The sequence below is a fragment of the Alexandromys fortis genome, unplaced genomic scaffold (genome assembly GCF_014885135.2).
Source record: "Alexandromys fortis isolate MF-2015 unplaced genomic scaffold, M_Fortis_MF-2015_v1.1 scaffold_246, whole genome shotgun sequence".
Taxonomy (NCBI): domain Eukaryota; kingdom Metazoa; phylum Chordata; class Mammalia; order Rodentia; family Cricetidae; genus Alexandromys; species Alexandromys fortis.
This window is the reverse complement of record NW_026068131.1, coordinates 119,794-143,787: the sequence shown is the minus strand read 5'-3', so window position 1 is coordinate 143,787 and position 23,994 is coordinate 119,794. Positions and strand designations below refer to the sequence as shown.

Below are 23,994 nucleotides of genomic sequence, written 5' to 3'. Positions count from 1 at the left end.
ACTATAGTCGTGAGTTCAGATCCTCATCACAAGTTTTGGTTTGTTCGTTGGCTTATTTCTGTTTTGCTTTGTATGTAGTCCTGGATGGCTTGCTATTTAGCCCAGGGAGACCGTGACCTCACACACAGCAATACTCCTGTATCAGTTTCCTTAAGGCTGTGACTACTGGCATGTGCCACCAAACCCAGAACCCCCACTCCTTTTCGTTTCTTCAGCAGTTTGGCTCCAACCAAAGACTACACACGTTAGGCAAGTACTCCATGATCAGGTTACTTTGCTGGCACCAAATCCCCGTTTTTAAACCTTCCATTGAATCCACAAAAAAACATATTAAAATGCATTTTCACTAACATATACATCTGTCTCTACAAAGGATTCTGAGAACTAATTAGTGAATCAAAAAAAAGTGAAAAAAAAAAAAACTGGGCATCTTAGCATGCACCAGAACCTGGAAAACTAAGGTGAGAGAATCAAGGTCACCCTTAGCTATATACTGAGTTCAAGGCCAGTCTGAGGTACCTTAAATTCTATCTCAAAACAAAAATAAATAAAAGAAAACTAAATCAATGTTCACATTCGTACTAACATACAAGAGGCTACATTGACCTGTTAGGTCGAAGCAAAGGCCAAGCAATTCTCACTTGCTAGTAAGCAACTCTGCATAACAAAGCCAAGCAAGTCACTGGCTCAACCAGATGGAAAGGGTAATTTGCCTTGAAAGCAGAGGCCTGACACCAGCAAGAGGGTGGGTAACACCAGGAGACAACCGTGAAGCCAATCAAAGGGGCCCCAAGCAGACAGAAAACAATGGAACAGGTTGCCAACAGCACAAAAGCCTCAAATGCGAGAATTCTCTCTAAACTTCATTTTTTTAAGCTTCATTTTTGATCCAAATTATTCAGAGAGATTGGGGGCGATTAGCAGCTACCGGAATGGGGAAAGACCAACTATTCAAAAGTGATTTTTCCTTGCAAATCTCAGAACCCTGGCTTCGTGAGAGAAAGTCCAAGTCCTTAGGAAGCAATGTGTGTTCTCTTTCCCACATGGTATCCTGCAGAGTCCAAAACTCATCTTCTTCCTCACATTTGAAATCATCCCCCAGGACTGGTTAGATCATCTTTCCAATTCCTTACCCACTTTGAGCCTTGATTTCCCTATGAAGAGATCATTCCTAACCTGCTAAGCAGAGAAAAGTTAGTGTATATCAAATGATTTATGAAGAACAGTAAAGGGGGGGGGGCTTTAAAACTATAAAACGTATGGCAACTGCAAGGAATTACCACCATTTGTGCTGGTGTTATTTGTCTTATCTGGGCCACCAGTGAGAGGGCTGGGAATGGATATAGCTCAGTTGGCAGAACGCTTAGATACCACCCATGAAGTCTCTGTACTCCTTCAATCCCCAACATTGAAGCAGGTAGTGGCACATACTGGTAATCTCAGCACTAGGCTGTATAAGCCCTTATCTGTCTTTAAAAAAAATAAAATCACGCCTTTAATCCCAGCACTAGGGAGGCAGAGGCAGGTGGATCTCTGGGAGTTCGAGACCAGCCTGGTCTACAGAGCTAGTTCCAGGACAGGCTCCAAAGCCACAGAGAAACCCTGTCTCGAAAACCAAAAAAAATAAAATAAAATAAAATCAGACGCAGGGTAAGGAAGCAAGAAATTTGGGAGTACATGAAAATATTTACAGAGCAATAACAGAAAACCTGATAGGGGGTGTCTAAATCATAACTGGCTTGCCAATTTTAAATAGGAAACTATTATAAAGCAGTCGGTTATCCCCTAAAAGAAGAACTCCATCTCAGCTCCCTAACCTTAGAATTTCCCTTTCTGAAGGCTCAACAGCTAAAGGATCTTGCTTAAAAGGAGACTTAATGACTTCCGAGATCTTGCAAGCTTAGCTCCTCATAGCAAGGGTGAATCCCAGTGGAGCTTAGGGAGGAATTACTCAAACCTTCCCTAAAACCCAGTCCATACAGGGCACACTCACACAAGGTCTAGCTTGCATCCCTACCTCCTAACTTTGCCAACTAGACCTGAGTTCACAGCCTAGAGGGATGGGTCAGTGAGAGTATAAATGACCTACAAGAGAAAAGCCCTTGTTCTAGATGGTAAATTTTGCTCTTTCTTTGTGATTAAGATCAGTTGTCCCCATCAATTTAAGATGGGTTAATAATTCCAGTACTTGGGGGACAGAGGTGGGAGGACCACCAGATGTTTGAGGCCAGCCTGGTCTAACCAGGCTAAATTCCAAGGCAGCTTCTTGGGTTTTACAAGACCCCGGTTTAAAAACAAAAGGAGTTCTATAGCAACCACAAGCTAGACCCTTTACACTGGAAATCCGAGAGAGCATATTTCCTCGACTAATTACATCCTCTATTGGACTACCCCTGAAAGAGCCAACAGTTTCCATGCCCTGTGGTCACATGGCTTAGGCCAGGCAGTAGAGAGTTCAAAGCTGATTATACAGCAATGCCTCATTGATCCCAAATGGACTATGAATAAGCTGATCCAAAGTGAACTTTCTCTGATAACTGAAGCTTACCCTTTTAAATATCATAACCATTCCTAATGGAGAGCTGAATGTTTTTCATCTGACATGCTCTGCTGCCTTTGTCAACATTGGCCATTAAAACATGATTTAAACTTTTCTGAGCACTTGAATCCTATGTGCTTGACTTTCTACAGACCTAAGAGTTGAGAGCTTTCCAATTTGACATTATTCAACTTGCCCATTAACTCTGAAGCTAGCACAATCATCCTCACTTCACCAATGGGAGAATACCAAACTGAGTGACGTTAAAGGACTACCCTAAGGTCACACAGACAACCCAGAAGCACTGACCTTCCCACAAGGCTGGCCCACAATAAATGTCAGGTGCTACCCTGGATGCAAATCTTATGCAGCTAAACAACAAAGCATATGGATGCGCACCTGGGGTTTAGCTCTCTAACCTGGCAGGCACAAAGCCATAGGTTTAATCCCCAGAACACCTCTCTCTCTCTCTCTCTCTCTCTCTCTCTCTCTCTCTCTCACTCAAAAAAAATCCCAACCCATGGTTCTTTCTGAGCATGACAGCACACCACAAACCTGTAATCCTAACACTTGCAAAGTTTGAAGTAGGAGGATCAGAAGTTCAAGGTCAGCCTTGGTTACATAGTGAGTGTAATGAGTTCTAGACCAGCCACTACTACTTACTAAAACTGTGTGAAGGAAGGAAAGAAGAGAGGGAGGGAGGGAGGGAGGGAGGGAGGGAGGGAGGGAGGGAGGGAAGGAGGGAGGGAGGGAGGGAGGAAGAAAAATGCCCTTCCCTTTCTCTTTCTGGGAAGTGATCTCTGACCTTTGCTTTCTGTGCTTCACAAGAAGTCAGAAAGTTCCAACACTCAGTCTGTAGGCCACTTCCTGTTTGTCTAAAGGGGAAAGCAATCAGGCCTACAATGGCCTGGGGGCCCAGCAAAGGGGGGGGGGATGTCAACCTCTGGTAGGGGAGTTTGCTTGATTAAAAGGAGGGCAAACTGAAAGTCTTCTCCACACCCTGGGGAAGCCTGGCAACGGACAATATAGGAGTCAGGCGGGTCTACTACAGTGGGAAAAAGGAAGGCAGCGTTGGAGGTAATTCCACTTCTCTCTTGGCTTGGTATTACCAAATTATCAGTATTCTCAAATAAGCAACTTTCTAAGACTAGGACTAGCAACCAAGAGGCTGGATTTATCTGTTTGTTTGCTTGTTTACTTCTACATCTGTGTTTCACAAATGACTGTCTCCCTCAACTGTTGACTCCGGCACCTGGGAGCACTTTGCAAAGCCCGCTCTGGTGCCACAAAGAGGAGATCCCTAATACGCATGTTAAAAGGGGGAGAAGGTTTAGCTGTTTCACTGTTAACTGACAGGCTTCTTACCAGGTCTTCTTTAGAGCCTGAAAGGCAAGTACCCACCATCACACATACGGATGGACTCCGTTGTTTCTTTCATCTCACACCGCTTCATCTTCTAGCAGTCTTCTGAGAACTAGGCTTCTCATCTAGGTGCTGCCTAGAAACAAACGACTCCAAACTGGAAACCCGCAAAACAGGGGAAGAGGCCATTTTATGCACAGGAACATGAGTTGCCTTACCAACGTGTACTTCACAGAGCATTTAGATATGCGTGAAACCACAACAATTTCTCCTTCAGGATGAGCACAGGAAGGGAAGCAACTCTCCATATCCTTTGTTGCGGTAGAAAGGGCCACAAATCCCACTGTCAGTGCATGTTTTCTCCTAGGCAAACAAGTGCTCAGGATATATTTTATTTCCCATTTGATAAGAGTGTGGGTCGCGCACAGCATCGTAGCTCAACCTTGAAATCCCAGCACTGAGAAGGTGGAGTTAGGGATCCTAAATTCAAGGCCATCTGACTTGACCATCCTACACTGCCCTTAGGAGGCCAAACCTGAACTATGTTGAGATGTTTGTAGTGACATTTCATTTGTATTTTAATAAATAAAGATTGCCTGAGTATCAGAGAGTAAAACAGCCCCACTGGTCAGCCTTACAGTCCAGGCAGTGGTGACATACACCTTTAATCCCAGTAGCCACATTAGTTTGCCACAGAAACCGGGTGGTAGTGGTACATGCCTTTAATCCCAGCACCAGAGAGGAATGTAAAACGAGAGGAGACAGCTCTCACTCACAGTCTCATTCTGAGATTACTAGAGGCAGGATCGCCATTTTGGACTGAGGTAGAGGTAAGAGCGAGTGGCTGGCTGTTTTGCTTTTCTGAACATGAGGCAAGCTTTATTTATTAAAATACAAATGAAATATCACTACAGATGTTGTCTCAAAAAGAAGAGGGCAGGGGCTGGAGAGATGGCTAAGCAGTTAAAAAAGTACACACTACTGTTCCAGAGGACCTGAGTTTGGTTCCCAGCAAACATGTTGGATACCTTGAAACCACCTGTGACTCCAGCTATAGGGTATCCAATGCCCTCTTCTGGACTGCAAGGTCATTTGTACTCACAAGCACATACCCACACAGAGACACACTTTTTTTTTTTTTTTTTTTTTGGCTTTTCAAGGCAGAGTTTCTCTGTTTGACAGCCCTGGCTGTCCTGGAACTCATGCTATAAACCAGGCTGGCCTCAAACTCACAAAGATCTTCCTGCCTCTGCTTCCCAAGTGCTGGGATTAACGGCATGTGCCACCACCACCCAGTGAGACACACAATTTTTTAATCAAATATTTTAAAAAGAAATGAAGAGAAAACATATGCACTCTTTATATGCACTAAGTTTCACCTATTTCTTAATTTGTTTATTAATATGCCCATTCAAAAATTTAAAACCTGATTTGGCAAGATAACTACCCTATACCTATGCAGTTTTCCCCATAGCTCTATGGAATCAAAGCAAGTTTCAAACCAACACAGATTAGTTAGTGCAGCATGCATACTTAAAGGTTCATTCGTAAGAATGTATTTAAAATAGTCTACATTTGCAGGATATAGCAGCACACACCTGTAATCCATTAAGTTAAGGTAGGAGGATGAAAAGTTCAAAGTTCAAGGTCAGTCTGGACTTTATATAGAGACTTCAACTCAATAGAAAAACAAAGAAGGGAAAAAAATAGAGAAAAGGTCGAGTCTACATTTATATTGGTTAAAAGTGGTCCTCTCAGAAGAGTAGTCAGACACAGAAGACAGAATTCACCTTTTTTTTTCAATTTTGTCTTTCTTTTTATTTGTTTGTTTGATTGTGAGGGTATGATGGTTTAAATGTAAATGGCTCCCACAGGTTCATAGGGAGTGATACTATTGGGAGGTGTGGCCTTGTTGGAGGAAGTGTGTCATTGGGGGTGGGCTTTGAGGTTTCAAATGCTGGAGCAAGCCCAGTGTCACTTTCTCTTCCTACTATCTGAGGATGAAGATGTAGGTTAGCTAACTCTCCAGCAGAGGTAGCTGCTTGCACTCCATCATTCTTCCTGCCATGACAATAACAGACTAAACCTCTGAATTTTAAGCTTCCCTCAATTAAATGTTTTCCTTTGTAAGAGTTGTTGTGGTCAAAGTGCCTCTTCACAGCAATAAAAACCCAAACTAAGACAGAGGGTCCGCTAAGTGGCCTTCATTGGTCTGGAATTCACTATGTAAACTAGTCTGTTCTCAACTCATAGTCCTTCTGCCTGTGCAGTGCTCTATTTACAGGTCAGATGTACATCACCATGCCTGGCCCTAGGTTTGTTGTTTGTGTTTTTTCATCAAAGCAAATAATGTAATCATTTCATAACAAAAACAATGGTAGCACCCACCTTTAATTCCAGCACTTGGGAGGTAGAGGCAGATGGATATCTGTGAGTTTGAGACTAACTTGGTCTACAGTGAGAATTTCAGGACAGGCAGGGCTACACAGAAAGACCCTGCCTCAAAAATAAACAAATAAACAGAAAAGAAATGAATGAATAAACAAGTTCACAGCTGTGCCTGTAATCCTAGCTACTCAGTGGGTGGGCTAAAACAGTAGAATTTCAAGTTCAAGGCCTGCTTGACCTACTGAGAGAGTTTAATTAGTGAGGCCTCCCAAAATAAAGAGTATACATCAGGCACGTAATATCAGAACTCTGGAAGCAGAAACAGGAGGATCATAAATTCCAAGTCATTCTCAGCAATACAGCAAGTTTAAGGCCAGCCTGGCCTACATGAACTATCTTAAGAATAGTATATAATAAAATAAAAACAAGGACCAGAAAGAGTGCTAGGAATGTAGTTGAGAAACAGAGTGCTTGACTGGCATAGACGATGCCCTAGGTTGAATTCCTAGTACTGCCAAAAAGTCAAGTCTGAAGCTGTAAAATAAAGACAATGTACATTTAAATCTATCCTATGGTCTATGACTATTAATATTCTTGGCACAAAGTCTAGCTCAGAACTGCAAAAGAGGTGGGAAAATTCTTTTAAATTCAAATGGGAAAGGTCTCTTAATAGTAAGGTAACTAACTGTTGGGTGTGGTCACACGTGCCTTTAATTCTAGTCCTTGGGAAACAGAGGCGGACAGATCTCTGTGAGTCCAAAACTAGCCTGGTCTGTATTCCAAGTCCTGGGCCATACAACACCTGCTTAGTGAGATTCCATCTCAAAAAAAAAAAAAAAAAAAAAAAAAAAAAAAACAAAATAAAACAGAACAAAGGCAAGATAACCTTCAGAGGCTCTATTTTATAACATGTACCCTTACCTACCAAACAGAATACTAGACCTTCCCAATGATATCCATATCTCTATCTCAGAATTGAGTGGGGGGGGGACCTCTCTGCTTCCCATAAAAGACTCCTACTTTGACAAAACATGCCCAAATCTGCAAAGATATGCAGTGCTGAGCTCTCAGGCAGCAATCGCTGTTGGGACCTCCAAGATGATCTCCTGGGTTTCCCTGTTATCCAACCCATCTATGCCTGGCTCTACCCTAACTTCTTCAGATTTGATTACATAATTCAGTCCTGCCTACTGGCTGTGCCATAATGAGCACTACACATACCAAAAAAAATTTACACTAGGTAATGCCTCAAATATGTACTCTACCGCCAAATTCTAGGCTGCTCCACAAAGGCAGATTGAAATGCTCACACAGCTGCCTATTAGAATCCACTAAATGCTCTTATTTCAATATTCCCCCTTGGCAGGAAAACTGCTGTGTGAAGACATGGAAAGGGGGAGTGGAAATTAACTGTAATCAGGCTGAATACTCCCAGATAAATGGGCACTCTGAGGAACACAGCAAGGACACTGCTTTTCCATGCCTTGGCACTATTACACTCCACGCTGCCAGGACCCAAAGAAATCTATGCTAGGTGCTTTCCAGCACACTGTGGAGCTGGTTGGCTTGCTGGCATATCTATTTAATGAATGCTAAATGTATCTAGTCAACAAGCATTTCTTGAGTACCGATTTTGTGCCAGGCACTATGCTATAGAGGCTATATAATGGATAGTGAGAACCAATCTCACTCAAGTGGGTTCAGCTTACACTCTAGTGTAGCGGTTCTTAATCTATAGGTATCCGACCTCTTTGGGATCACATATCAGACATCCTGCATTATCAGATATTTATTTACACTACGATTCATAACATTTATATTAGAAAGATCACATTTATGAAGTGGCAATGAAAGTAATTTTATGGCTGGGGGTCACCACAACATGAGGAACTATTAAAGGGTAAAGCACTAGGGAGGTTAGGAACAGCTGGTCTAGAGGTTTCAGCTAATACAGTATGAAGAATGTAATTCTGAGAGTGGTCTCAACTTCAAAAACACTTCCGCTGCAGCTGACTTAACTGCCTGACTTGACTTTTCTGACCCTGTTTTGTGACAGGGTCTCACTATCATAACTGCTCTCAAACTCAATTGTATATGACCTTGAACTTCTGATCCTCCTGCATCCACCACCTGCATGCTAACACTCTATGGGTATACCACCACACATGATTTATGCAGTGCTAGGAATCAAACCCAGCACTCTACTGATGAACCCCAGCACTCTACTGAGCTAGAGCCCTGGCCCTACTATTAGTCTTTGGACAAGACCCTTCCCGTGGTGTTTTACAGTTGACCAAGATATTAATTCATGGGTTAAAATCATGTGCTTCTTTACAAGTCACAAATCCTAGGGTAAAGTCCAGGCTTGCAAATAAACAAAAGAGCAGCAAAAAGCTATGTGTAGAATATGGTAAGGACAAAAAGCATGCTGTAGCAGGAATGTCTACCCAGAGCAAAGGGACGTAGCTCAATTGACAGAGTACTTGCCTAGCACACACAGAGCCTTTGGTGAAATCCCCAGCACTGCATGAACCAGATGTAGTGGCATACGCCTGTAATTCCAAAACTTGGCTGAACGAGGCAGGAGGATCAGGAATTCAAGGTTATCCTTAGTTACTCCAGATTTCTGGGTCGGGCAAAGATACATGATACCCTAGTGGAAAAAAAAAAAAGAAAAGAAAAAAAGAGTACCTATCCCCCAAAGACCTTGAACTTAGCTTGGATTGTTCCCCCCTAAACTGTTGGCCCATCACAGCTGGGATGAGCAGGCTTCTTAACACTGTTCTAAGAATCGTGGGGTGAGGAGACATGGAAGGGTCCCAGTTTCACTGCAGCTTCTACAAATCCTTCTACCTTTATCTGAACGAGTGTGAAGGACCCTTCTCTAGCACACTCACCTGCTGCTAAAGAGAGCACCTCCCATCTTGAGTCATTCTTGAGCAGGGCCATGCTGGGCTAGATGAAACTATGTTACAAATACATCCTTATAAAAAGAAACTAGACTATGAGGGCCTCAGGAAAGCTGCAGCATCTTTGCACTCGGAAAGGGTTAGGATAGGAGTCACACAAGTGACAGCCCTTTAAGAGGCCGCTTAGTAACAGGACATGGTGATACATATCTACAAGCCCAGTACTTAGGAGGCTGAGGCAAGAGGGTAACTTGTATGAGGCCAATATCCTGTTATACCTAATGAGTTCCAGGCCATCCCGGGTGATAGACTGAAACTCTGTCTCAATAAACCAATAAGTGAATGAATAAACGAACGAACAAACGAACGAATGAATGAATAAACAAATGAGAAAATACCAAAGACCAAAACAACAACAAAATCATGGTGGAGTGGCACATTGAACAAGCACAAGTGAACAAAGAACAGACTGCCTTTTAAAAGAAAATAAGTGATTGGTTACAAAAATAAGTTTGGCTTTCTATGCACTGACTCAGGTCCTTCTTCATTATAGCTGCTAATAGATAATCATACCACACACACACACACAGAGAGAGAGAGAGAGAGAGAGAGAGAGAGAGAGAGAGAGAGAGAGAGAGAGAGAGGAGAGAGAGAGAGAGAGAAATAAAAAGAAGTCATGTGTTCAGGATGTAATTCAGTGGTAGAGTACATTTAATACATACATAGAGTAAATACAGGGTCCTGGTTTTGATCCTCAGCACTACAAAGATACATAAATCATAGATAAAATATCATTTTACACCCTCAACCTANGAGGAAAGAGAGAGAGAGAGAGAGAGAGAGAGAGAGAGAGAGAGAGAGAAGAGAGTCTTCTGTCTATTACCAGTACCTCCCATGTGTCATGCAGGATCCCTTACATAAACTTGTGCTGTTTCTCCCTCTCTATGTCTACTGCTGACTTAAAACCTTTACAAAGGTTTGCCCATGCTGAGTACAGTAGCACATACCTGAAATCCTACTATTGAAGAACCTAAGGCAAGAAAATGATCAACCAGGGCTACACTGCATGTTAGGCCACCTTGGGCTACAAAGTGGCATCCTATTTCAAACACAAGTTGGGCATAGAGACTTATGAGTAAGGTGGTACAGGCATGTAACCTTGCACTTGGTAGATGGAGACAGGAGGATAAAGAGCTCAGGGTCATCCTTGGATCTTTGACTACACATTGAGCGTAGGCTACAATGGACTGACAGGAAGAGATACTGTATCGAACAGAAAAGAAAAATTTTGTGTTATGGAATAATCTTTTTTGTACTGTGAAGTGTGTCTTTGCCAAGATACCTGAATGGTTTTTAAAAAGAGCTGAATGGCTAATTAGCTAGGCAGGAAGAGGTTAGGCAGGACTTCCAGGTAGAGAGAGCAGGAGAAACAGCAGAAGACACAGAGAGGAGCAGGAGAGACACCAGGGGACACGGAGAGGAAACAGGAGGTACAAGATGGAAGAGGGGTAAAAAGACACAAGGCAGAACATAGATTAATATAAATGGATTAAGTTATAAGAGCTAATGGGACAAGTCTGAGCTATAGGCTAAGCTAGAAGCTTTTAAATCTACAAGTTTACTGAAGTAAAAAAAAATTGGAAACTCAACACGTCTACAGAAACACATAGCCATTGGATGGAATTTTATAAAGCCATTAAAATGTTCTCTTTTTTTGAGTTCAGGTGTCATGTACCTTAAGTTGGCCTAAGAGTCACTCTGAAGCAAAGGATGATCTTACACTCAGTCCTTGGCCCTGCACCAGCCAAATGACTGCAGATTACAGCATATAGCCACTGCCCCATCTTATGCAGTGCTTGGGAATCAAACTCACAGCTTATGCAGCACTAGGGATCAAACCCAGGGCTTATTTCATGCAAAGCAAACACTCAACCAATTGAGCTACAACCCCAACCCTAAAAAATGTCCACTGTTAAAAAAAAGTGACCAGGAGTGATGATGTTCATCTATATTCCCAGCACTTCAGGGCCCAAGGCAGGACAATTTCCCGAAGTTCAAGGCCAGTTTGGACAACACAGTAAATTACAGGCCAGCTTGGAATATTAAGAATATTGATGAAATACTGGGAAAAATAATCCTAAATGTGCATCTACCCAATCATTTTTCAGTGATAGGTAAAGAAATAGGAGTTCTTATGTTCAAATCAATGTGCCATAGAAAAACTAAGGTATGAATGTAACATATGACAAGAAATCTAAATAAAAACTAGTATGTTAAAGTTGGTTTTGGAAGGATTGTTCTCTGTGTAAGCTAAACATTCTCATATGCCATGGGACATTTTACAAAAAGAATAGAAAAATACGCCCATTCCTCTCCTGGTTAACTACACATTACTTTCCTTCGTGACCTGCTTGCCTATGGTCTCTCACCAAAAGCCATTTTGATCTACCACTTGCAACTGGTAGATCCCATATGGGAACCATGGAAGAGTAAAGAGCTGCCAACAAAGCAGAAGAAATGAACTGCCTTTGCGACCCAGAAACCATTCCAGCTCAATGCTGGGAAAGAAACTTCTTCCAAACAGCATTACAAAGCCTTACACAAGTAAGTCATCTCTAGGCAAACTGCCTAAGAAAATTGTTCCTAAAAGGAAGACGGTTACCAGTACTTCAGAACCCATGAGGTTCATGTTCAGGGCCACTTTCTAAATGGCTAAGATGCAAGGCGGGTTTCACAGGCAAGTACTGGGCCAAAGACAGAGAAGCTAGGGAGGAAGTAAAAGCATGTCCTTTCTTATGCTCTATCAGTGGAACATGCCCTCACAACAAATTCATGATTTCATCACCTTTGGTGTATAGGCCTAACAATATTCACAGAATGCGGGGTCAGCTGAAAGCCCAACACCAAGCATGGGGAGTATGTGGGGAAAATACTCCCTGCCTAGAAATTCTTCTTCTTTCCACCTAATGCCACACATGAAGTTCTCCCTCTACAAGAGCAGCAGAGAGACACCAGTGACTCAAAGAAGAGGAAATCTTAGTAATGCAAGGCTCGAAATAAAAGTAACCCCATAGCCCCAAAAAGGCTCTTGTATAAAGAGAGGGGAAATCTCATTCGCAATCAGTTTTGGTTTGTTTCCTGGTCATCCCCTTCCTGAGAGAAGTATGGCTGTTCCAGTGGTCTTCGATTCTCTCTGTAACCAAAACTAGCCAGCCACTCTAGTCGTCAGGGTGGACAGAAAGGTCCTTCCAAGGCGCACTTGTCTAGAGCTTTTTCCCAAAGTCACTGTCCCCACAATAGAGTTCCTGAAATGAATGTTTACATGCTGATACCTGGGGGAGAAAACAACCTCAAAGTCATGTTAATAGGGGATAGGACAACTTCAAACACTCACTGTTCTCTGTCGCTACACAAATATCATCTTTCTATTCTCTTTAAGAGTAAATACATTATCAGAAGATCTGTCTCAAACATAAAGAAATTATGGTTCATGAAAATATTTGCCCAAGGTCACCCAGATATCCTGATTCAGCCTACTATTGCTTCCACTGCACAATTTCTACTATAAAGCAGGAAACGGGGGAGCACAGCACTGGAGAGATGTCTTAGCCGTCACTTGCTGTTCTTGCAGGGGATCAGGGCTCAGTTCCCAGCACCCACATGGTGGTTCACAACCATACTTAACTCCAGTTCCAAGGTCTCTGATGTCCTCTTCTGACCTTCTTAAGCATCAGGCATGCAAGCAGTGCACAGACATACAGGCAGGCAAAACATTTATACACATAACAAACTAAAATCATCTGAAAAGGAAATTTAAAGCAGGAAAGAAAAGACAATGAGATAAGAGCCTGAAGCGTTCTGCAGCAAAAGCTCGACTCTTCTAACCTAATCTGAGGACTGGGGAAAGGAGGCAGATGGACCTTTGACTCAGCTCAAGAAAGCCAAATGAAACCTAGGCATACGACAGGCACATGCCAAGACTTGGCCTTATTAATTGGAAGGCTTTCCCTACTCCAAAAGAATACTTTCAGATGCTGAGAGCTCTAGCCCGACCCCACCCTCTATGCCTTCTCAGGTCAAGCAAGACCACACTTGAGCAGTCAGAAATCGTGGTAAGAAACTAAAGAGGGGTAACTATGCAGGAACAAGAAGGCAAGAAAAGATAAGCAAGCAGGGTGGAGAAATCACAGGCATTCCAGAACCCTCTCTCCTCCTCCTCCTCCTCCTCCTCCTCCTCCCCCTCCTCCTCCTCCTCCTCCTCCTCCTCCTCCTCTCAGGGCTCTACCTAAGGAGAACAGTTTACAGGTAGAGTTGCAAAAACTTGAAGAAGGCAGTCGCTGCTCTGAAGAACAGGAGATTAAGTGAGGTGAGATGGGTAATTGAGGGGGGCAAAAATAGCCAAATAAGGTCACTTGATTCGTAGGGAATCGTGAGGAATGGTTCCAGAAGGTGACATCACAGAGAGGAAGCCTTTAGTCACTGGTTTCCTCTGGCAACTGGCCTTTGGCCAGGAAGCAAACTCCCAATCATAAGAAAATGCCTAGGTTATTGCAGGAAGAGAAATAGACAAAAGTGTTCTCAGAGCCACCTCAAACGCTTCATGAGCACCCCCCGAGGACCCAAAGAAGAGAAGTAAAGTAACCTGAAGCCAAATGGCCGATATTCTTCCTGGGTACATGCTAGATTTCCCATGCCCCCAGCGACCAAGGACAATAAAGGACATTGGGGAAGAAGTTCTACCTTTACAACTCTCTGAAGTTGCTGATATTTTCATGCTGCAGAAAGAACAAGTCCAAGACAAAACGGCCATGTAATTTTTAGTTTTAGTAAAAACACTTGTAGGTTTGTCAGACTCCTCATAAGTGTCTATTATGATGATTTTAGGTGTTTAGCTTATTCTAAACCCTTGAAGATAGCAAAGACGTATTCAACTTAACTAACAACAATCATACTGAATTTCCCCTTGACACCTCGAACCCCATCTCACAGACTAACTGAAGATTATAACCATCAAAAAAAAAAGAGCCTTTAGATGTACTTAAATCTGCCTAAGATTTGTGAAAAAGGCCTGGACCCAGAGATGGGGGTGGATTAGAACAAAATGACAAGAGAAGAAACTACTTCAGCTATCTTAAGAATAACATGGCTTTTCCAAGCTTGGTGGCACATGCCTTTAATCTCCGAATTCAGAAAGCAAAAGAAGGTAGATCTCTGTGAGTTTGAAGCCACACTGACCCACATGGTAAAACCCTGACTCATACAAATAATAAGAATGAGGCTTCATCCATCTTTCTAAAGGAGACCAGAACTAAAGAGAAGAAATACTGGCCATGCCCCATAGAGAAGCTTTATTTTCTCTCACAGGTGTTGGCTCCTATTATCTCCCAAATACACAATCAAGATGTAATTTTTCAGGACTCTACTTTGTCCAAATGCTCAAACCTCAACTCTTCCCATAATTTGCCTCAATCAGTACCATACAAATTTTCATCAGTTACACAAATTTTATATCAAATTAAATCTGCAATTTCTGTTGCCAGGTATACCCAAAGAACAGTACTCAAAAAATTATCCCCAAATCGTAGTCTCAGAATCCAAGGTGCGCATGCCGTAGGTAGGTTCTGGTCAGCAAGCATTGTATTCCTCCATCTGTCACAATCACACGTTGAAAACTCATCCCTCCACTTCCCCCCAACATCTCCTCTCACAACAAAGCCAATGGGAGAAGAGAAAGTCTTCAGGGAGTTCAATTTCTTGACTTAATTCAAACAGAAGCATGAAGGAAGGAACCATTTTTCATCATATATGCATGTAGGTGTGCCTGCACACATGTGTATTTCGGTGTATGCACACATGCAACTAATGAGTTATAGCTGGGGTCGTTACTTTGCTCCTTTGCCTTTTAGTTCTGAGGTGAAACCCAGGGCTTTGTGCATGTTAGGAACACCTCATTGGTCACATAGCTGGAATAAGTCCAAACAGTCTAGTTCTAGAGTTGGTACTTGTTAATCCTACATCCTTTCTAAGAAAGCCTAAAATGTCATTTTCTGGCTAACTACCTTCCCCAGACTTGACCCACTAGTAAAACACCCAGAAGTGAGTATTGAGAGCTGAGATCAGTTGACTCTAGACTATACTGAAAGAGTTGCTACAGCATCAAATTAGAAAGACAAATACTATAGTATTCTTATAATGCAAGAGACAGAGGAAGGTTGAATTCAAAGAGGTCAGAGATTAATAGGCATGGAGGTACAAGTCCATACTCCCAACACTTGGGCGATAGAGATAAGAAGGTCAGAAGTTCAAATTCAGGCTTGATTACATAGCCAAGTGCAAAGCCAACCAGGGCTCATAAGATCTATTTCAAAACAAGAAACAAATACGAGGGCAGTGAGTTGTCTCAGCCAGTAAAAGGGCTACTATGCCTAATGACCTGAGTTCAAATTGGCGGAAGGAGAAAACTGACTCTTGGAACTTGTCCTCTGACCTTCATACATGCCATAGACAATTCCACACATAGGTGGGGGGGGGGGGGTGCTCACACACACAGATTGGGGAGGAAGGGGAAAAGAAGAGAGGGAGATACATGTACATAAATAAATAATTTTAAGGGATTCAAAAAACTCAGTCATGGTAGTGATCATCTGTAATCCAGCAGTTGGAGAGGTGGAAGCAGAATTCAAAAGGTCACCCTCAGCTACATAACTAGATCAAGTTCAACCTGGACTCAAAATCCTCTTTCAAAGAAAAATGTGGCTTTTAGGACAAGAAGGCCTTATCCCGAGCAGGAAAACGGGAAATATCCTCTCACCAGGTACCTTCAACCATCTGTCTTCTACCAACCCTTCACAGTCAAGATAAAACAGCTATCTGGGAAGTGCTACGGAGTTCCCAAGTAAAGTCCAGGACGTGACTATGGCCATTTTTAAGAGTCCCTGGGGACTGCTGTACAGTCACTAACATGATGGTCAAGTCACCCCCAGCTGAGTCAGAAAACACTAAACATCCTCCCTGATAGTGGTATCAGGCAAGATGTCCGGACCTAGAATTAGCCCACTCAAATCTCTATCTTATTGTGGGTTTCAGTGTCCTTATCGAAAATACGAAGGTTGAACTAGAAGGCCAGCTCAGATTTTCTGTAACCCAACATACTCTTGTGAGAAACCCTGATTAAAAAAAATAAAATAAAATAAAATAAACTAGATTAAGTGGATCTTAGGGCTGAGGAAGCTCTGGGATGTTCCAAGTGCAGATGCATTTATTTGAAATGCTGTACCCCGTAGTACTCAGTCTTCAGCTCATTGGTAATATATATACCTTAGAATGCTTTATCTTCACCATTTTCTTAATGTCTACCAATATCTCTAACTACTCAACCATATTTAGAAATAAGTTTGAGGGCTGGAGAGATGGTTCAGTGGTTAAGAGCATTGCCTGTTATTCCAGAGGTCCTGAGTTCAATCCCCCAGCAACCACATAGTGGCTCACAACCATTTGTAATGATGTCTGGTACCCTCTTCTAGCCTGAAGGTATATACAAAGACAGAATATTGTATACATAATAAATAAATATTTAAAAGAAAAAAAGAAATAAGTTTGAGATAGAGCTTCATAGCTTCCAGTCAGTTGTGGTGGCACATGCCTGTAATCTCAATACTTAGAGATGGAAGCAGTAGAAACATCCTCCTCTACACAAGTTCAAGGCAAGCCTGGGCTATGTGAAATCTGTCTCAATATAGCTTTCTCTCCCCGCAAAAAGGAACCTAGTATCTGCCTAACGTTTCAGTGAGACTCTAGGAAATCTATGATGCTGGCACTATACAATGTGAGAGAAGAAGTCGGGAAACCTACCAAGGTTTTATTTGTTTCTTTATGAAGACAGGGTTTTGCTGTTCTTCAGGCTGACACTGAACTCACTCCATAGCCTAGACTGACCTCAGTCTCACTGCATCTTCCTGCCTCAGTCTCCAGAGTGCTGCAATTACAGGCATAAGCCACCACGCCCTACTCTTCTAAAGCTTTTCCTGTTTTTCTAGAGCTCTTCGATAAACTTACCACCTTCACAACGTAGGGTCATTTGGTTTCTTTCTTGCCTAGTAAGGAAAAATACAAAGCGGCCCAAACCTTAAGACTCAACAGAGAACTAGCCAAGAGTAATCATGCCAGTAATATTGGCAGGATCTAATGAAGTGAACCAGAAATTCCACATTCTGAACTGATCCTCAACAAACGATACTGCAAAGCATAGGAAGACAAGATAATAGCTTTTGGCAAGCACTATCAACTCTGCATTCCCAGTACCCTCTGCACAGCAAAGACACTCAAATCCTACAGACTGTCTGAAAGAATGCATGTGAAATCAGGAAAGCCAAGGCTACACCACTGGACCGTGAAGGCTGTCAAGAAAATCAGTATTAGAAGGGGACCTATAGTTACCTCTTATTGGTACAGGTCCCTTATGATAAACTGGAAGAGATATTGAGAGCCGACAGAAAGAAATCAGCTAATGGCCCACTGTGAGTAGCTCTTCTGTTGTGTTGTGAGACAATGTCTCATGTTGCTTAAGCTGTATCCAAGCTCTCTATTTGATGGGAATATCCCTGAACTCCTGATGATCCTGCCTGTACTTCCCAAGTGCTGGGATTGCAAGCCTGTACCACCACCACGCCCAGACTTTCTTCATCATTCAGAACTTTATTTCCCTTAGTTTCATTTGATCTTTGCTGCTGTGAAACAACACTGATAAGCACAATTAACTTATACTAACTGTCGTATATACCTGTAGATTTAACAAACGTTAAGGAAAATGAGACAAGTAGAATCTTCCTCAGTCTTCTGCTTAATACGACTTGAGATACTTTTAGGAGGCTGAGTCTGAAAATTCTCATACATTTCAGGTCAATTATGAACCAACAGAAACTTTGGGTTTCAAAACACAATTTTTAAAAAGATATCTGCTTAATTCTGTAAACAGACTCAGTCAAGATTTAGAATTTCAGTTATTCTAAACTATACAGGTATCTATACATTCACAGAACCTTAAAGGTCCTAGAAACACTTTTTCTTTTTTTGGTTTTTGTTTGTTTGTTTGTTTTTTGAGACAGGGTCTCTCTGTGTACCTCTGGCTGTCCTGGAACTCACACTGTACACCAGGCTGCCCTTGAATTCAGAGATGAGCCTGCCTCTGTCTTCAGAGTCCTGGGATTAAAAGCATGCAGCAGCACCACCCGACTTCAAGCAAAGTTTTTATTTGTTCAAATATAAATAACACACACTAAATCTTTAAAAATCAAAGAACATCTCGTCTTCTATAGAAGGAGAACAAATAGTCTAAGCTCAGTTTTACTTTCTATTTCCCAACACCCGCCATCCAAACTGCTGAGCTAACCCTCCAAACTGAGGGTTCTTCTACCACAAATAGATACCACAAATAGAACTGCGAATTGAAAAGCTTTTCAGCTCAATCAAGCATGAAGTAAGAGGGATGAACAGCAAAGTCGGTCATTTATCCCCATCATGACCTGACCAACGGACAGACCCCCCAAAAGACCACTTTTGTACTGCTTGTTTGCTTGTTTTCCCTCTTTCAGGACAGCAGAATGAGGTGGGGTTAGCAGAGAGAAAAGACTGGGAGTTAAGGAAGAAGCACATGAGAAACTCAATTCTATCTTCCAAAGATCCCAGTCAGATCTATCTTCGAAGATCAGAGCCAGTGTAGCCATGAAAAGCCCAACCCTAATCGTAATGTTGGTAGCCAGATCTCCCCCTCCAGGGATTCTGCATCTACAAATTCCAGTGGGGGTGGGGGTGGACTCCCAGGAATATACAATGGGACCTAAGAAAGACTGTTGCCAAGCAACACTATTAGAACAGAGTTCAGAATAATTGTAGCTGTCATCACTTCTCATCCATAGAGAATTAGATTTGGAAGCATGGGGAAAGACCTCTAAATGTCCCCTCCACTTCCACAACCTAGCAAAGCAGTTGGATTCTAAAAGCAGACCAAAGAAAAGACACCACCTTTTGTGGGGGAGATTTTAGATACCCTCACTCTATAACACTTAAGCTGGTCTCAAACTCACTACAATCTTTCTGCCTCCCAAGTACTACAATTACTAGCATGAGCTACCACGCCTGGCAACACTATCCTTACAGGCTGCCATAGAGGCAGTTAGAAAATAATGCAACAGTCAATACCACCCCATCACTGATCCACAGAGCAACCTTTCCCCCAAGATTAACATGAAAGTAAAGACTATTTTGTGCCTTGATTTTTCCTTCCCTGTGCAAGAGGTCTGTCATGGATAAGCATAGATGAAATCCCCAAGATGGTTCCTGTTCTATTCTCCACCACCTACACATTCACAAAGGGTCCAAAAATTGGAAAATCAAAAAGTGGGAGAAAAGCTGGACACAGTAACACACGGGAGGCGAAGGTGGGAGGATAGAGGTCAAGGTCATCCTTGGCTATACGACTAGTTCAAACGCGAACTGGGCAACATAAGACCCTGTCACAAACAATACAAAGCAAGTGGCTTCCCCGACGGTTTAAAGAGTAAAGCATTTACCGGCCAAAGCTAATGATTTGAGTTTAATTCCCAGATCCCACAGTGGAGAGAACTGACTCCTGAAACTTGCCCTTTAATCTCCATTTGTACACACACGTACACACACACACACACATATCAATAACAATAACAATGCAAATAAGTTAAATAATGTTTTAATGTGGGAGAGACTAGATAATTCCACCATTCAAGAGGCAGGAAAGCAGGACGGCCTGGAATCAAGGCCAACTTGGGCTGCACTGCGAGACTCTCAAAATAAACAAAACAGCCTCAGTTCACACCTGTAATTGCAGCAGTTGGGAGGCAGAGTCCAGAAGACCGCTGTGGGTTAAAAACCAACCTATAGGCCGCCCAGGGCTACAGAGCAAGAACCTGTCTCCAAAAACAAGAGACATATTGGGGGGTGGGGCAGTGGACAGAGGCAGAAGCCTCTCACACAATCTTCATTCCTGATCCTTCGCCCCACCCTCGAGTGTCCAGGCAGGGCTGGTTCAAGGGTTAGAAGCCTGAAATTCTGCCCCCTATTTACCAAGTACCACTTTAGTGCCACTTCAGTGGCTCAAGCAATGCTAGGAATGGCAGGAAAATACACAGTTCTTAGCCCCTGTTAAAGTTTAGCTGAATGCACACCCAGACATTTTCGAATACTTCAAGGAGCTGGGCTCCGCGTCTGCTGTCCTGGAGGATAGCATCAAACGACCACTGAGCACCTTTTCCCTGGCCTGCTGATGCTCTAAAGCTAGAATCCCCATAAACCAAATGGGATTTTCCAAGTCTGACCGCTGAAGACCTAGACTCAAGTTGGAGCCTTCCTGTTGGTACGCTGTATCACTCGTGGCCGGTCCTCCCTGACCGCGAGTTTCAATGTCTTCATCTATGCCATGGGAAAAGTTGGAATTGGTAATTGCTCAAGTATGATGGCATATGCCTCATATTCCAGCACTTGGGTGGGCAGTGGAAGCAAAAGCATCAGAGTTTAAGCCTAGCGTGGCATATATGAGACCTTGTTTCATAAAACCAGTTAAGTAAGTAAATAAATAAATTGTAGCACTTAATAAATCATAAAGCTTAATATAAAAAAAAAAAACCTCAAGACCCTGAAAATTTACCATCTCTTTTTAGAGAATACAAAAGAGTATCCAAAATCTTTGAACTTTTTTTTTAAGTTAAAGAAGGGAAAGGCCTTTTCAAAAGAAAGATTTCGAGCTGGATGGTGGTGGTGCCCGCCTTTAATCCCAGCACTCAGGAGGCAGAGGCAGTCGGATCTCTGTGGGTTCGAGGCCAGCCTGGTCTACAAGAGCTAGTTCCAGGACAGCCCCCAAAGCTACAGAGAAACCCTGCCTCAAAAAAAAAAAAAAAAGAGAAAGGGGTTTCTTTTATGTGCATGAGTGTTTGGGCCACATGTATGTATGTGCACCATATTTGTGCCTGATGCCCAGGAGAGGGAGTCAGAAACCCTAGAACTGGAGTTACAGACAGTTATAAGCTGCCAGGTGGGCACTGAGACCCAATGCTGAACAGCATGAGCTCTTAACTGTTGAGCCACTTCTCCAAGTCCCAGGAAAGACATGTGAATGTAGAATTGCCTTCTCTCCAGAAGGGATAGATGGGCTGGCCATATTGTGAAAGCCCATGACCCTAGCATTCCTAGGACTGCATCAAGACAGCTAGGAGTTGGCAGCCTGTGCTGCAGTGTGGGACCTTGTCTCGATAAACATCAAAGACAAGACTTAGAAAACTAGCAACCAGACAATGGTCCAAGAAAGTCTCATTTCAACAGATTTAATGCAGGCTGGCCTGGCTAGGAAAAATCGAAGCAAAAGCATCAGAGTTCAAGCCTAGCGTGGCATATATGAGACCTTGTTTCATAAAACCAGTTAAGTAAGTAAATAAATAAATTGTAGCACTTAATAAATCATAAATCTAACAGTGAAACTGACCATGGCTAATACAAACGAAGGCATTTGATTTTACACTCCTGTGTTTTTCATAGTTTAGAAGTAAATGGTTAAGTACACAATACAGAAGGAGTAGCAGCCAAGTTTGGTGGCGGCTCAAACCTATAATCCTTGCAACTGGGAGGGTGGAGCAGGACGACTTCCAAGAGATTTTAAGACTACCTCGGGCTACAAAGTGAGTTCTAGACCAGCCTGGGCTAAAATCAGACCACCATCAAAACAAGCCAGGAGTGTGATGTCTTGTTTACAAGCCTGTAATCTCAGCACTGTGGAAGCCTGGTAAAAATTCAGGACCGATCTGCATTAATTGGGGAGTCCCAGGCCAGCCTAAGTTATAGGGCGAGATCCTGCTTCAAAAAGAGCCAAAACCAAGAAGCCCAGCAACGGAATACATGTGGTAAGAAAATAGAAGGCACGATTGAGGGGAGGAAAAGAACCTGCCAGAGATCTGGGGGGTAACGGAGATGGCAGGAGGGCAGTGTACGAGAATGAAGTATATTTTCACATATGTATAGGCTTTCACAAGTATAATTTTACATAAGACCATGAGACTCTCTCAAAAAAATTAAAAATTTAAAAAAAAAAAAAAAACTTGTGCTTCTTAAGGACCGAGCTCTATGAAGGCAAGAACGACCGAGCAGCGAAGCTGGAATGCAGTAAGGTGGAAGCCAAACCTCAGTAGAGACACAAAGGCCTCCCCCTAGCTATTCACTCTCCTCTCCTCCCAGGGGCCCTCATCCCTTCTTAAGCATCCTGGTCACTATCTGAGCTCCACCAGGCTCACGCATTCCCGGGAAGATGGATGGGTTAGCAACATACAACATAGCAGCCCAGCAAGCTCCTTCACCTAAGAGACTCAAGTCACAGCGGTCATCGGGCCTTCATGAACAAGGACCTGGCGTGACTTGCACAAAAGCAAGCAGAGCTCATTAGTCAAGCACACCCCTCCCCCAACCCTCCCTACTGGGCATCCGGCCCCCCTAGGCCTCACTCCCTGGAGGCTTCTGCTCTTCTAGCAACAGCCAGTGGGGTGGAGACCAGATCTCTAATCAACCACTACACTAGATAGGTGTGGCCCTCACCGGAGAAAACCCGTACCTCACACAACAGCCCTGAGGGGGATAGAGAGGCACTGTGTCTACCAGGGATTTCGTAGAGGAAGAGAAACCTGCCCTCTCTTCCAGTAGGTTGAGTGGGCCCCTCCACAGACTTGTGCCTAGTGAAGTGTTTGCACCCCTGGGTAAAAGGAAGTAACCCAGCAGATGAGCCCCCCTACAGCCCCTTCATCTCCCAGGGGAAAGCAGTTTGAGCGGAGGAGCGGTGGAAGGGGACCGAGCAGGAGTAGAGAAGAAGGGAGGCGGCTGTGGGAAAGGTGGATGGGCGTGCGGGATCCGCCCTGAGCAACTTCCTCTCTCCTCCCTGCTTCTCTGTTACCATGGGGCTCTTCTGGGACAGTAGTAGCCTTACTTCTGAAAGGCGCCAATTCCTGGGCCGGGGAAATATTCTCCAAAGTAGAGTCTCGTCCCAGTGCCCAACAACCCCGAGTTTCCACTGCCTCATCCCAGAGGCGGGGAGCTGGACCCTAAGAAAGGTTGGCCCCTCCTTAACCACACGTCTAGTTCGGACACCCCCTCGCCGTCTAGAGCGCTCAAATCAGGACCCCATTATCCTCTCCTTCTTAGGACCTTGAGGGACAGCCTGGCATCCCCGGCAGGCCTGTGGCCAGGCAAGCCCCCAGGCAAAGAGTTGCAAAGGTCAAACTGGAGCCCCCAGGACCGACAGAGTCGGTGCCCCTGCACGGCACTCACCGTCTTCGGCATGGTGGCGGCAAAGGCGGACGAGTTGGTGAAGTTTGGCTAGAAACTGTTGGGCTGTTTTGAGCGCGCAGTACACTTCGGCAAGGACTCGGGAGAGCCGGGTGCTCAGATTGGGTCCCACTCTAGTGTAGGGCGACTGCTCCGCTTCCTGCTAACGGGCCACGACTTTACAAACCCCACCCAGGAAAGAGCCGCCCCCGTTGCGCCGCTTGCTCCTTTATGTGGCCTGGCTTCCGCGCCTCTCCCCGCCCTCCCGCCCGCCTGCCCGCGACTTCGGGCATCGCCCCGCCCAGCCCGGCCCAGCCCAGTGCAGCCACTCCGGCCACGTGGGGGGGACAGGCCAGGGTCCCAAACGCCCCAGGAAGGACTCCCACGCCCCACCCAATTCCACTCTGCCCCCTCCCACCTTTCTCACTGCCCCTAACCCTTCAAGTTTCCCCCATCAGACTCCGC

At 43.8% G+C, this 23,994-nt stretch overlaps 1 protein-coding gene across 1 annotated transcript in view; it reads right to left on the bottom strand.

Moving 5' to 3' along the window:
- Window positions 1-23,743, bottom strand: part of Msn (moesin) — a 71,033-nt gene extending 47,290 nt beyond the window's left edge. Inside the window, exon 1 of the mRNA XM_050126031.1 lies at window positions 23,533-23,743. Within this exon, the coding sequence (XP_049981988.1) occupies window positions 23,533-23,544 (12 nt within the window). The 5' untranslated portion in view covers window positions 23,545-23,743. The remainder of the gene's footprint in view (window positions 1-23,532) is intronic.
- Between the last annotated feature and the right edge of the window lie 251 nt (window positions 23,744-23,994).